General features: G+C 38.3%; 1 protein-coding gene across 1 annotated transcript in view; it reads left to right on the top strand.

Moving 5' to 3' along the window:
* The first annotated feature begins 6,846 nt into the window (after positions 1-6,846).
* Positions 6,847-13,882, top strand: part of MS4A12 (membrane-spanning 4-domains, subfamily A, member 12) — an 11,017-nt gene continuing 3,981 nt past the window's right edge. The window contains exons 1-4 of the mRNA XM_012643847.1: positions 6,847-7,116; positions 10,628-10,765; positions 11,363-11,419; positions 13,139-13,255. Of these exons, the coding sequence (XP_012499301.1) occupies positions 6,847-7,116; positions 10,628-10,765; positions 11,363-11,419; positions 13,139-13,255 (582 nt within the window). The remainder of the gene's footprint in view (positions 7,117-10,627; positions 10,766-11,362; positions 11,420-13,138; positions 13,256-13,882) is intronic.

The following is a 13,882-nucleotide window of genomic DNA, read 5'->3' as shown; positions in this document are numbered from 1 at the left end:
TTTTTTTTTTTTTTAAACTAGCCAGGCATGGCAGCACACCCCTATAATCCTAGCTGCTAAAGAGTCTGAGGCAGAAGGATCACTTGAGCCCAGGATTCTGAGATTACAGTGAGCTGTGATCAAGCCATTGAACTCCAGCCTGGGCAACAGAGTGAGACCCTGTTCTAAAAAAGAGATAGTTTATTATTTTTTATTTTTGAGTATTCCACTGAATGGGTATACAATTGCTTAGCTGCCACCTTTAGTTTTTTCTAGCCTCCTGCCAAGAACATTTGAAATGAAAGTGAAGAGTTTATGTGTCATTACGATGAGAAGCTGGTTTGGTCTCAACTTTTCAAAGACGTGACTATGACCAGACTCACTTATCTGTATGATATTTTCAATAATTTAATGACCATAATAATTCCATACAAAGAAAAACTACAATATGACAAACATTAGAAGCTTAGAAAGAGTTTACAGGCGGTGATGGCGCATAGCTTAATTTAACAAATAGCAAGGAAACAGTTGATAATTTTGACATTACACATCTGCAAAAAGTTGTCACCAATTACCTTATGAATTTTATATTCCATCAAAGGAAGATCCTAAAATTGAAATTTACTCTTTCCAGAATCCACTTTTATTGATAAGGAAAAAAGTTATAAACAGGATAAATTGTTGCAACTGACTAATGATGGGTTGAATATGTACTTTGAAAATACATTATCAGTTGTCTTATTTTAAGTAAAGTTTTAAAATAATCATGTTTCTGATGTTCTAAAATCTGATGTTCTGGGATTCTAAAACCTCTTCTGTTCCTGTCAACAAACCTCTGTGATTGATTTCTCTACTATTGGTATTATTGAAACAAAACATAGAAACAGTTTAAAAATACATTATCCTCTGCAAGTGATGCTGTCATCAATCCAAGTTAGTTTAAACAAATTAATAAGCAAGCACCAAGCTCATTTAAATAGTGGAACTTTAGAAAGTGACATATACGATGTTTGTTCCAACTGTGAGTATAGACTTTTAACATAGAAAATTGTTATTTCCTTTGTAATTCTTGTTTAGTTACAATTTTGGAAGGGCAAAAAGCTGTGTGTCATGGTGATTATATTAATTGCCTATCAACATTTTCAGATTTTTAATTATTCTATTTCTCCATGTTATGCTTGTTTAGATTATTGTAACATAATTTTATGCCTACTGATTCTAACAATGGGTTTGAATTATTGTCCTTTATTTTATTTTCCTAGTAAGTCATTTTTATTATATCTTACAAAAGTATTGATCTACAGTGAATTAATTTTTTTATGGACAAATGGTCTTTCTCCATAGTTAATTTGTAAAACATGCTATATTTCTATTTATTTGCATTTACTTTCAAAAGTTTACAAATCTAAATGAAAATACTATCATTAATTATGTCTGGATGGTGGGATTATGCATGCTTTTTTCCTCTTTTATTATCTGTATTTTCCAATTTTGTTTGTTTAATTTAAAAGGCATTAAAATGCAGTATGATATTGCAATGATGAGTATCAGAAAGCTAGAGAAATAAACACCGAAGTGTTTGGGAGTATCAGAATAGTCTTCCCGGTACAAATGAGAGGAAGATGGGAAAGCACAGAATATTGCAAAATTTATAAATGAGCCTATGTATTCAGCTGGGGTGAAAGAGTGTCAACAATAAAGGGACTTTGGAATTACATAAATACAGCAGACAGTTTGGCTTGAAACAAGGAAGCAAAAGGTATCTATAAAACCCATGTCAATATCTGAGACTGGCACAGAGCTTGGAGCAGAGAAAGAGAAAACACGGAGGTGCCCAAGGAACAGAGTAAGTCCCCTGAAACACCCTGCCTATCTCTTCACTCAAATCCGGGGGCAGAAGGGGGGCTGATCTGTCTGTGTGGGTTCTCTGCTGCATGCTGTAGGCTGGAGAGATGAAGCCAATCCTGTGTCTATGTTGGGGCCAGTAGGTAAATGAGGGAAAATAAAACCATGAGAGGAATGAAACAGGAAAGAAATGAAATAGGAAAGGAACGAAAAAGTCAGTCAGTTACTGAAAGAGAGGTAAAATGGACTTCAAGAAAGAAATATCAAAAGCTAATGCTAAGAAAGGTGACATAGCAGGTTGGACTATGTGCCATTCCATGAACATCAGTCACAAAGAGGAGCCAATGCCCTATTGCGAGCATTTGGTGATAATGTGGCTACCACAGGACTGCGTAGCACAGAAATACGGAAGCACTGGGTTTTGTAATACATTTTAATTAAGGTGCTTATTTCTGGCGAAAACAAATTAGATGGGGAAAAATTGTTCATTTTGACTAGGTCAGCGTTTTTACTGGTGGAAGGCTATATACCTGTATCCCTGTGATTCTGTGGAAATGATTCCGTTTTATGTTGCACTATGTGCTATTATGTGTTCTCAAAGATACTAGTCTGTGAAAAGTGAAGTTAATGTGAAAGCATGGGAGAAAGAAAGTAGAAAAATTTTTATTTGAAATATTTACTTGAAATTTAATCAAAGAGCAAATTGGTGCGCTTTTCTCCTATTGCTATGGTCTCATACTTTTGATCTCATCAGATCTTCTATTTTTTTATGTATTCCTTGTGCTTAAAATAATTGCAGTTGCTGTAATTTTTAGAAAAAAGACAACTCATGGTAAATATCTTACCAACTGTCAAGAGAAAAATCATACTAAGTCAAAAGGTAAAATCTATAAAAAGAATCTATTCATTAGTGTCCCTTTTCTTGTATCATTTACAAGATTATCCTCATTTCAATAGAATAATTAATTATCCTCTCATGCATTTTAGCTGTTTATACATTAAGCCATTTTGGTATACACTAAAAGGATTGGAAGTGGCTCAGCTCTTTGATTCTTTTTATAAAACCAGAAGTTGACCCAGTAAAAATACATTCTGAGATGAGCCATAGTTTTTATAGATGTAGCCATTACTAATCTGGGTTCTATTTGAAACATATAGATCTTTGTCCAGAAACTAAATAGCAGATATGAAGTGAGAAATTATTGATAAATAAATTAAATGTTTTGAGTTTTTCTTATCAAATTTCTCAAAAGACAAAAAGTGCAATGTTGAACAACAAAGGAGAAGGTAGTGAAATCATAATACATGGGACAACTGTTCAACTGTATACTTTTGAAAAGCTCAAGAAAATTCTTGTTCTGGTTAATTACTGTACCCTGAGCCTCCATCTCCTACCTCCTTGCTCTTGGCATTGACTTTTTGATGTTCAATCCCTTTTATAAACTTTTCATATGACCACATCCACTGCTTAAAACAAGATAGAAGACCCTGGGCTCTAATAATAAAACAATAGCTACCTTTTACCAAGCTCTTGCCATGTGCTGGGCACTGTTCCAACAGCTTTACATGAATTTGGATCATTTGGTCTTTACATCAACTCCTTTAAATGGCATCATCTGCCATTTTACAGTTGAGACGTAGGAATGAAAAGGATATCTTTAAGACACTTGCTCAAAGCTCCAGAGTTAGTGATGTAGGAGATTGAGGATTAGAAAAGAGGGCTTGAGCAACATTTGGCCACACAAACCAAATCCACAAGATGGACCACTTCATGTCCTCATATGTTATTCGAGAGTTATAGGGAGTCACTCCAAGATTCACAGCCATGGAACTGTCTATTTTTCCTTGTTTAAAACAACCTTTTGTGGGTTAACATTTGTTTCTGTTTTGAAAAAGTAATCCCTTGGTTATCAGATATTTCAGAAATGTGTTTTCTCCCTTTTCATTGAATTTTCAGCCATTTTCAGTTGTAACTAGCATCTTTTTTTTTTACTTAAGAATATTATGGGGATACAAAGAGTTTGGTTACATATAATGCCTTTGCTTTGCCCAAACCAGGGCTACAAACATGCCCTGCCCCCATACACAGTGTGCTCCACATCCATTAGTTGTGGATGTGGACACACCCCCTCCCATCCATTAGTTGTGGATGTGGACCACCCTCCTCCCATCTGACCGGCACCCAGTGAACATTACTACCATGTGAGCACCTTAGTGTTGATCAGTTAGTGCCAATTTGATGGCGAGTACATGTGGTGCTTGTTTTTCCATTCTTATGATACCTCACTTCAAAGGATGGGCTCAAGCTCTATCCAGGATAATCTAAGAAGTGCTAGTTTACCACTGTTTTTTATAGTTGAGTAGTATTCCATGGTATACATATACCATACTTTATTAATCCACTCATGTGTTGATGGGCACTTGGGTTGTTTCCACATCTTTGCAATTGTGAATTGTGCTGCTATAAACATTCGAGTGCAGATGTTTTTATTATAGAATGTCTTTTTTTCCTTTGGGTAGATGCCTAGTAATGAGATTGTTGGATCAAATGGTATTTCTATTTTTAGCTCTTTGAGATATCTCCAAATTACTTTCCACAGAGGTTGTACTAATTTGCAGTCCCACAGGCAGTGTAAGAGTGTTCCTATCTCTCCACATCCATGCCAGCATTTGTTGTTCTGGGACTTTTTGATAAAGGCCATTCTCACTGGAGTTAGGTAATATCTCATTGTGGTTTTGATTTGCATTTCCCCGATGATTTAAGGTAAGGGTTATGAGTATAGATTCAGGATTCAATTCTTTCATCGTGAAATAGGGATAACATTAGTACAGTAGCTACCTCATTGGGTTCTGTAAAGAGCAAGAGAAAGAATGTATCTCACACACTTAACACAGCAATGAGAAAGCCAACCTGGGTAGCTGTCACAGGCACTATTCTAAGCACTTTGCATAGAATAACTCTTTAATACTCAAAGGAATTCTATAAGGAAGGTACTCTGATTTGCTCCATTTTATAAACAGAAAACAAAGACAAAGATAGGTTAACAAACTTGCCAAAGACATATAGCTGGTGTCAGAACCAGGATTCTAACCCTAAGTTCACACTCCTAAACATGACAATATAGAGCCCCCGCTGTGCCTACAGTAAGTGTTTAATAGATGTTAGCTCTCTAGACAGCTTGCTGGAAGGAGGGGCCTTACTAACTTAATTACTGAATCACTGAGAAGTCATCAACCTGATTTGTAACGCTCTCTCCACGGCATCAGAAGACAGCAATTTTGTAGTTGGGTGGTTGTAGGAGCAGAGTCAATACTGTGTCATCGTGGCTGGCCTGGAAGACAAGCTGCAAGCGTTCACAGTGAAGCTGTGTAGTTGAAGTGGGAAACTCTGAACCAACAGTAAAGAGTCCTATTTTCAAGTCCTAGCTGTGCCACACATTTTCTATATAACCTCGATCACATCACTTAACTCATCTCAGCTTCAATTTCACATCTGTAAACCCAGGGGACTGAGACAGGATAATTTGGAAAGGTTCTTTTCTACCTTGAAATTTCAGGATTCTATGAGTACAGGATCTGAATAAGTGTCCCTGTTAAAACACCAGTGTGCAATGTACCAACAGGTTATTCGTATTATTCATACTTCATGCCAAGGATGAGGGCATTCATTACTCCTACTTTCTTGATATTCATGAAGCCCAAGAAAATGGTTTAAGGATAAGGTCTCAACCAAAGGAATCTAGGGACACCAAAGACTAATTTTTTTAAGTATCATAATTTTTTTTCAAGGATTAATAGTCATTCTTGTCCATAACTAGTTATGCTGGTTTATTTCCAACAAAATTTCCTTTGGCCACATGGGGCCTGAGATGCTCTACACTTCTAGAAGTACAAAAATAAGTAAGAAATCTCAAGAGTAATTTTCTTAAAAAACAAGAGAATTAACTTAAGTGGCCATATATGAACTATCTACTTTTCCAATTACTAAATTATTAATTATTACTTTTCCAATTATTAAAATTATTAAAATAATTTTAATCTTGGACTGCTTTCCTTGCCATCCAATTATATGATTGACTCCTGTATTAGTTTTCTATTTGTTGCTGTAACAAATTACCACAAACTTAGTGACTTAAAACAACATACTTTTTGATCTGACAGTTCTATAGGTCAGAAATCCAACACCATCTTTACATGGCTAAGATCAGGTGTCAGCAGAGCTATGTTCCTTTCCAGAGGCTCTAAGAAAGGATTTGTGTCCTTTTTTTATCCACCTTCTAGCAGCCGCCCATATTCCTTGGCTCATGGATGCCTTCCTCCGTCTTCAAAGCCAGCAGCATAGCATCTCTCCAACCCTCTCCTACCCTCCAACCCTAGCTTCCCTTTCTCTGTCTTTCTTCTGCCTCCCTCTTCTACTTTTATGGACACTCGTGATTACATCGGGCCCACCATAATTCAAGACAATCTCCCTATTTTAAGATAAGCAGCTAATAAGCAACCTTAATTACACCTGCCACCTCAATTCCCCTTTGCCATGTAACCTAACGTATTTACAGCTTTCTGGATTCGAATGTAGGCATCTTTGGTGGGGTGGGGGTGGGTTATTATTCTATCACAGTACCGGTGGTGGTAGGGGGGGTGGTATTATTCTGCCTACCGCAGTCCCTTCTTCCTGTTGTCCTTCAGATACTATGAACTCAGAGAAGATACACACACACACACACACACACACACACACACACACATGCATATGTATATATACTTTACAAAACGAAATGAAAATTGGGAAATAAATATAGTCCCATCTTCCCCTCCTTCACTTCCTCCAAATCATAGGCTATATAGGATTCTCATTCCAAAGTCAAATGAGAGTCATGTTTTTATTAGTTGCCATTGCTCATTATCTGCTCACTTGCTCTCTTCCTTCTGCATAGATAATGGACATTTAACAAGATTTTCTTTAGTTTCTTTTCTGGGTGAATGTATCACTTTGGTATGTTTTGTAATACTTAGGACACAACGATGTCATCCAAGCCAACAAGCCACCCTGGAGTTCATGAAACCACTCCCAACCCTTACCCAGCAAGCAGCTTTGTGGCTCCTAGGTTTCAACAGCCTCAGCCTCTGGGTTCAATAGACCAAGGAAACCAAGCTCAGAGTGGCCAGCCTCCCCTCATCACATCTCCAGGAGCCTTTGCTGGCAGTCAGCTGGGTCAAGGAAATACGCAAATGACAAATCCATCTATGGGAACAGTAGCAACAAATTTTATGGAAGAAGCAAAGACACTAGGGGTAAGTCTATTTACTACCAGAATTTTAATTATACATTTGCAAGATTTTCTTGTACCTATAAACTATAGGTGGAGAGAATTCAAACCAATTATTAAAAAGCCTGAACGTTATTCAGGAACCCATGTCTCTCTTAGGTAGAAATAGTTAGTCTGCATATAAATCAAGTTCATTTCATTTTAGATTCGAGCAAGAATCTAACAGGTGACAGAGGACTTTACTGTTAGCATGAAGATTTGGTAACATTGACATTGTAAGAGCACCACTACTTCTAGCTTGATCTCACTTCTGGCAAAGGACTTTTTAAACAACCTCGATACTGTCTCTGGATTGATTACAAGCCCGGTATTTGTGTACAGGTGAATTCACATTAAAATAAATATCGATGGCTGCCTTAAAAGGGAAGAAACTACAAATGGACAGTCTGGGGAAGGCTGAGTGTGAAAGAATTAGGGGGCATTCTCTCTGCTGTGTATCACTGGTACCCTTGGAGATACTATGACTTAACTGTCACCTGACTTCTACAAAGGATACTTTGAACTGAACACCTTGTTTCCGTAGGCATTGTAAAAATGCACCCTACTTGTAGGTGAAGATTCCACCTGCTTAGAAGGAATTATTAGTCCCTTTGCTGTGCTTTGCAGATACCTCATTCATACCACTAATATAATTCCACCAAATTGTGTTAAATCTCTCTGTTATGTGCAGCTCCAACTCCTCCGTCAATTATATTTAGTGCCTATTATGTCCCAGAAACTCTTCTAGCCAACTTACTACCTATTTCAAGGTTTGATGTTTTAGGAAAGTAAAAACGACCATCAGTTCCCCTCCAGCAGCCCATCTAAGCTGTGGAGGCAGCTCCCTAGATTTCTGCCCCCGGTCAGAAGACATTCCCTGCTCCTGTTGAGCAAATGGGACAAACCAGCACACACAGCTGACCCCACACAGATCGCAGGTGTTGGAAACAATAAAGGGCACTACACAGGAACAATCTCTGCCCTCAAAGAACTTAAAACCTAGTGGGGGAAATTGGACTGTACACCAGTGCAGAAGTAAAGTACACAGTGTGTTAAAAGGTGTTAAATGATACAGAGAGAATAAGGCAGTGAAAAAGGATATGAAGTACCAGGCAGTGAGGGGGTAGCAAGTTCAAGTTGGCTGGTGTGGGCTCAAAGACATGAAGTTAGGAGTGAGCCATGCAGCTATCAAGGCAAGAGGGAACAACCAGTATAAAGGTCTTTAGATGAAAATGTGTGTGATGTGTTTGAAGAATAGGGAGGAGGCCAATAAAGTAGAAATGGAACGAGCAAGGGAGGGAGCAGCTGGCAGGAGGGCAGAGGGGGTGGCAGGGGCAGACCTGGTGAGGCCTCGAGAGCCCAAGACTTTGCTTTTACTGAGTGGAAGGAGGAGCCATTGGAGCATGCTGCCGGGTATGGAAGAGGTGTGTAATAAAAATGCTTTTAAAGGATAAGTGAGGTTTTGTTTTTTAAAAGCTCCAGTTGGCAGAAGCTACTTCCTCTCCCTGAAGATTGTACATCCAGCCATAAGCAGCCCCCAGTCACCACAACAGTGCAGGGGCCACGGTGACAGGATGTGGAGCATCTGCACCAATCAACTCAGGACTTACAGTGGTCGTGTGGCCAAAAATGCAGGCAAATTATTTGTCCAAATTTTTAACTCTGTCATACAGGCAATTTTGATCAATAAATGGTACAGCCAGGGCTGTAGGAGGAGAAAAGAAGGCCGGTATGAATCCAAGACATAACTGCCCCTCATCAAGATGAGAGCAAGGATGAGGATGGGAAGTCGGCAGCCAGATGACTGAATTGCTGCTCTGGAGAAGAGCTTGTAAAAACCACATAGAAAGTCTAATGCAGTTCTTCATGCGAGATTGGCTAAAAGAGGCCTATCACCACTCTGAAGCTATACGCAACAGTGTGGTGCACATGTGCATGGATGGACAAGAGTAATTTTTCAGGGAGAAAAATTCATAACTTTTATCAGAATCTCAAAGCACTTCTTTATTCAAAAAAATTAATCTCAGTGTTATTTATGAAACTGTCTTTTTCTAATTTTAATTCAATTTAATTGTATTCAGTAGATAATTTATTGAAAAAATAAACACAGCAATCTTTTTATTTGCAGTCTTCCTGGATAGATAGAACATAAGTGTCGGAAAAAATGAAGTATAAATCTGCAATAAACTTTTACACCAATCTAGCAACTATATTTATCAGAAATCTATGTTTATCTAGGATTAAGGAAGGTGCAATAAGAGGCACAAGGAAGTAAAAGAGATCTTCCTTATCTTTGGTAATGTGTCTCTCAACTGATAAGAAAATGATTTCATACCTGCAATTTTAAAGAAAATGAACATTACAAATGAATATAAAACCAAGTATAAAGGTGTATTATGTATCGTGAGATGCAACAGAAATTTAGAAAGAAAAAAGATAGGGTACCACAAAAAACAATGGTGATCTAGCTCCTCTTGTATTATCCTGAATAGAGCTGGAGCCCATTCTACTAAATGAAGTATCACAAGAATGGAAAAACAATAACCACATGTACTCACCATCAAATTGGTATTAACTGATCAACACTTAAGTTCACTTACAGTAATAACATTTATTGGGTGTCAGGCAGGTGGGCGGGGGGGAAGGGATGGATATACTCACACCTAACGGGTGCTGTGCGCACCTTCTGGGGGATGGACACGCTTGAAGCTCTGACTTGGGTGGGGCAAAGACAATATATGTAACCTAAACATTTGTATCCCCGTAATTGCCGAAATAAAAAAACAAAAAGATAGGGTAATTTGATGGGTGTAATCAGGAAGACTTCATGGAAGAGGCGGAGCTGAGCTGAGCCTGAGAGAAGGCAGTACTGAAGAGCTCTGTACTCTCCAGGTAGATGTGAGCTCTGGAGTCAATTTGCTACAGTAAATTCCCAGATCTTCCCCTTAGTAGTTGGGACGCTGGACGCCTAATTTCTTTATGTCTCTGTGTCTCCATCCAGTTTGGGGGAGGATTACATGAAGCAATAAATGTATTTAGAACATCATCAAGCACATAATTAATGCCCAGTAGAAGATTTTATCTTCACTGATTCCTTTACCCATAACTGGTATTACCCAAGCAGGGAATTGATTCATTTGAACAAGACAGCCACTGAAGTCCCAAACTGTTTTTTCTTTCTAACAGTCTTCTAGAAGCTCTCAGGAAATTCTAATGCATGCTTAAGCATGCACTTTCAGAGAGCTCTCCTTGGGCCGCCCCAGCTAGTCTCCCCAGATATCTCAAACAAGACCTTGTGCTGGGGTCCTAGCACCACCCACCCCTTGCCCCCGTTATTCCAGGGCATGTCGAAATCCTTACAGCCCACCTCCCGCTTCCAACGCATGCCCAAATGACACCCGTGGATCTTGGCAAAGTTGACAATAAAGGAGCAGGAGCAGCTTTCATAGGGCTGAAAGTGAAGAAGTCATTTTAAAATGGCTGTTTTCTTTTTTCAGGCGATCCAGATCGTGATTGGATTGATGCAGATTGGTTTCGGAATTATTTTGGGTTTACTAAGCGCCACAGATGGACAATATTGGGGGTTTGGCTCTACTACTTTTATTGGCGGATATCCATTCTGGGGTGGCCTCTGTGTGAGTAGGTTGCTAGAACACCTCTCTTTCTCAGATCACAAAGCATAGGTATCTCCAGCCTAGTCAACTCATTTCTTGATAAGCCCTGCATCTGACGGCTGGAGAATTTAGAGAAATAACAGCTCTGATTGGGTATAAAATAGGGGAAACTTACTCCCCATTTTAACTAGGAGCTTAAGCCTATACCCTCAAGTTTACTCTGATCAAGTAATCAGCAAGCCAAAATTTTAGTTTCCCTATTACATTTTAGATGGAAATGTATGTGTCGGGTGGAGAGTAGCAAAAGAGGTAACTGGAAACATGATTGAAAATATGCAATTGATAACAAGAAGAGATTGAGCAGTAAGCTCAGGAATCATCAGAACAGGGAAAGCTTACATGAGGAGTTCTTTATATGCAAGAAATTAAGGAGAAAAAATAAAAAAAGAAGAAGTCAAGGACATATCCCTGAGAGTTATTCCAGAAAATTGAGAAGCACAAGAGGAAATTTTAAGAGGGAAACTAGATGAATATAAATAGACCAAATTTTCAGATAAAGAGAAGTTCCCAGGTACAACCAGCGAACCCACCATTTCACGAATTTGTCTATTTCTACAGTTCATTGTTTCTGGCTCTCTGTCTGTATCAGCAACCAAGGAGTTTTCCTCTTGTCTGGTAAGTTAAAATGTTTGTACTTTTTAAACCTCTTTAAATATGAGTTTAATTTATTGGGGAGGAAAATTGAAAAGGTAGATTTAGAAAATCGGAATGGGAGCACATTTCCCAAAACAGGTGTTGGCTGCCCTCGTGGTCTGTGTGTTGGAATGGGGGAATGGTCCGCACAATTTACTGCTCAGAAATGGCAGTGCTCACGTCCTAACACTTGAACTCACAAGGGTGGGAAGTAGTAAAGGTAAGGCTAGTTTAAGATTTAATCTAAAAGCTCCCTAGTTCATTTGGGTCACATTAGGGGAAGTGCAAAGAAGAATCCAGGAGCCAGGACACACCTCCTTGCCACTTCAGTAACAAAATCTTTACTGTTCCTTTGCCATTTCTCGGCTCTGCCTTGTATTTTTATTTTTCATTTGTGCATGTCTCCTGTTCTTATTCAGATTGCGTTTTTGTTTTACAATACTTCCATTCCAGTACTAACCAGGCCCAACCCTGCTTAGCTTCTGATATTCGGGGTGGTAGGGCCATAGACTGTTTTACAGTTCTTTAAATCACCATTAAAAGTATCTAGTTTGTTCCATAAGAAGAGTTTATAAAAACAATCACTGAGACAAGGCTTTCAATTCTCTCAGTCATAGCACCCCACCTATTCCAATTTCCTGGTCTACACCACAAGGAAGAAAATGATTTGCTGAGAACTAGAGCCAACTAGAGCAGAGGTGTTCTGAAGGTTACATGTAATCCAACAGAAGAGGAAATAATGGGGAAACAGGAACATAGAATTGTGTGGCTCATGTTTTTCTAGACAAAACAAAAACAAAATAATTAAATTAAATTAAAATAAAATCATCCTAGTCCTGATTAATCAAATCCTGTTGTAATCCAATAACAATAAATAAAATACCCTTCCTCTGCATCCTCTATGGGTTCTTCCCTCTAACCAAGATTGTCCAAGCATAGAGTCTGTCCTTTTGGAGAAGACAAGCACTGAAACTTACTTAAGGCAATTTTTCTAATATCTTTTTAGAGGGCTTCAGGAGACCCTAAGGCATGTTGACTCAGTAGCACATCCTAAAGAACTTTGTGCCACCCATAGCAAGGCAGCTGAGGACTTGGTTTCACAATTATTCTACTGTATGTCAAAATCTTATTGTAGAAACTGAGGTACTCGCCCACACCTCTACCCACAAATGCCTAAAGAGTTTCTCCTTCTAAATTTGGGGTTCTTTACCTAGTCATTTGAGAGATTTCAGGGTGTTCATTAATTCCTAAATTTATTAGCAAAACTGTTGTCTATATGTTTTCCTATCTATAAAATCAGATGCTATCGTACTACCTCATACAATGGCTGTAAGAGTTAAATGAGATAATGTATTTAAATAATTTAACACCGTGCCTATTACAGAAAAATGCTCATTAAAAGTATATTTGTTCTTTTATTGTTTTTATAAAGAAAACGTAGTTGTTATTGTGTATGAGGCTTTTAGACAAATAAAGGCTCCTGCTTTACATTTTTGTACAGCTTTTTAGAAGTACCCTACATCTAGACTGCATACAGAGTAATGTTTATGGTAACTACCCAGAAGGGCAGAAAACATCATTTCAACTCAAAAAATTGTTTCAAGATTTCCAAGATTAAGAACCATTAAATCTGATTGACTCTTATTCCATTTCATTTCAAGGATCCTATATATAATTTATTTTTCTTGTCATCTCCACTAGATAAAAAGCAGCCTGGGAATGAATATTGTTAGTTGTATCTTTGCTCTTGTTGGAATAATTCTGTTGCTGGTGGATATGTGCATCAATAGTGTAATTTACCAAACCTATTGGACAGTGGTAAGTATCCCATAATCTACCACATGTCTGCTCTCTTTCCACTCATAGAGTGCGTCTATCTTTTTTGTCTTTTATTACTGTACGCCAGCTCTAGTGGAAAATCTTTTTCTCTCCCAGCTCCACCACTAGTCATATGGTCTCCAGGACTATCGAGCAAAGTGGGAGAGTTACCTCTACAGATAGACTAGGCAGAAAGGGCATCCCTCATTGGTCCACCTCACTATTCATTGTGTAAACAACAAGGAAGGGTTTAGATAGCCCTCCAAGCCTCCTAAAATTGCCCAAAAAAATATCTTCCAAAGATTTTTGAAATTATGTATAAGATAGTCAAGTTATGGATTGGCTTTTTTATTTTAGGTAAGAATGAGGTGAGAGGAAAAAATGGCAGTGACAAGGACATCCAATGTTTACTAGAGAGACCCAAAGAATGAAGTAAACACAAAGTGAAGCACATGCCTCTGAATGTGCTCATAACAGAATCATCTATTTGTTATCATTATACAGGCCAAGCACAGACTCTGACCTTGGGAGGAAATGGGTGGTCTGAGGGCTGGAATTCTTACTACCTGTAAAGACTGGAGGAACATGGTATAAAATGAGGTTGGAATGGAGGGTTCATCCTGCCCC

Source organism: Propithecus coquereli, unplaced genomic scaffold, assembly GCF_000956105.1.
Source record: "Propithecus coquereli isolate 6110/MARCELLA unplaced genomic scaffold, Pcoq_1.0 Scaffold202, whole genome shotgun sequence".
Taxonomy (NCBI): domain Eukaryota; kingdom Metazoa; phylum Chordata; class Mammalia; order Primates; family Indriidae; genus Propithecus; species Propithecus coquereli.
Note: the sequence above shows the minus strand (reverse complement) of the source record. Positions and strands in the feature narration are given on the sequence as shown.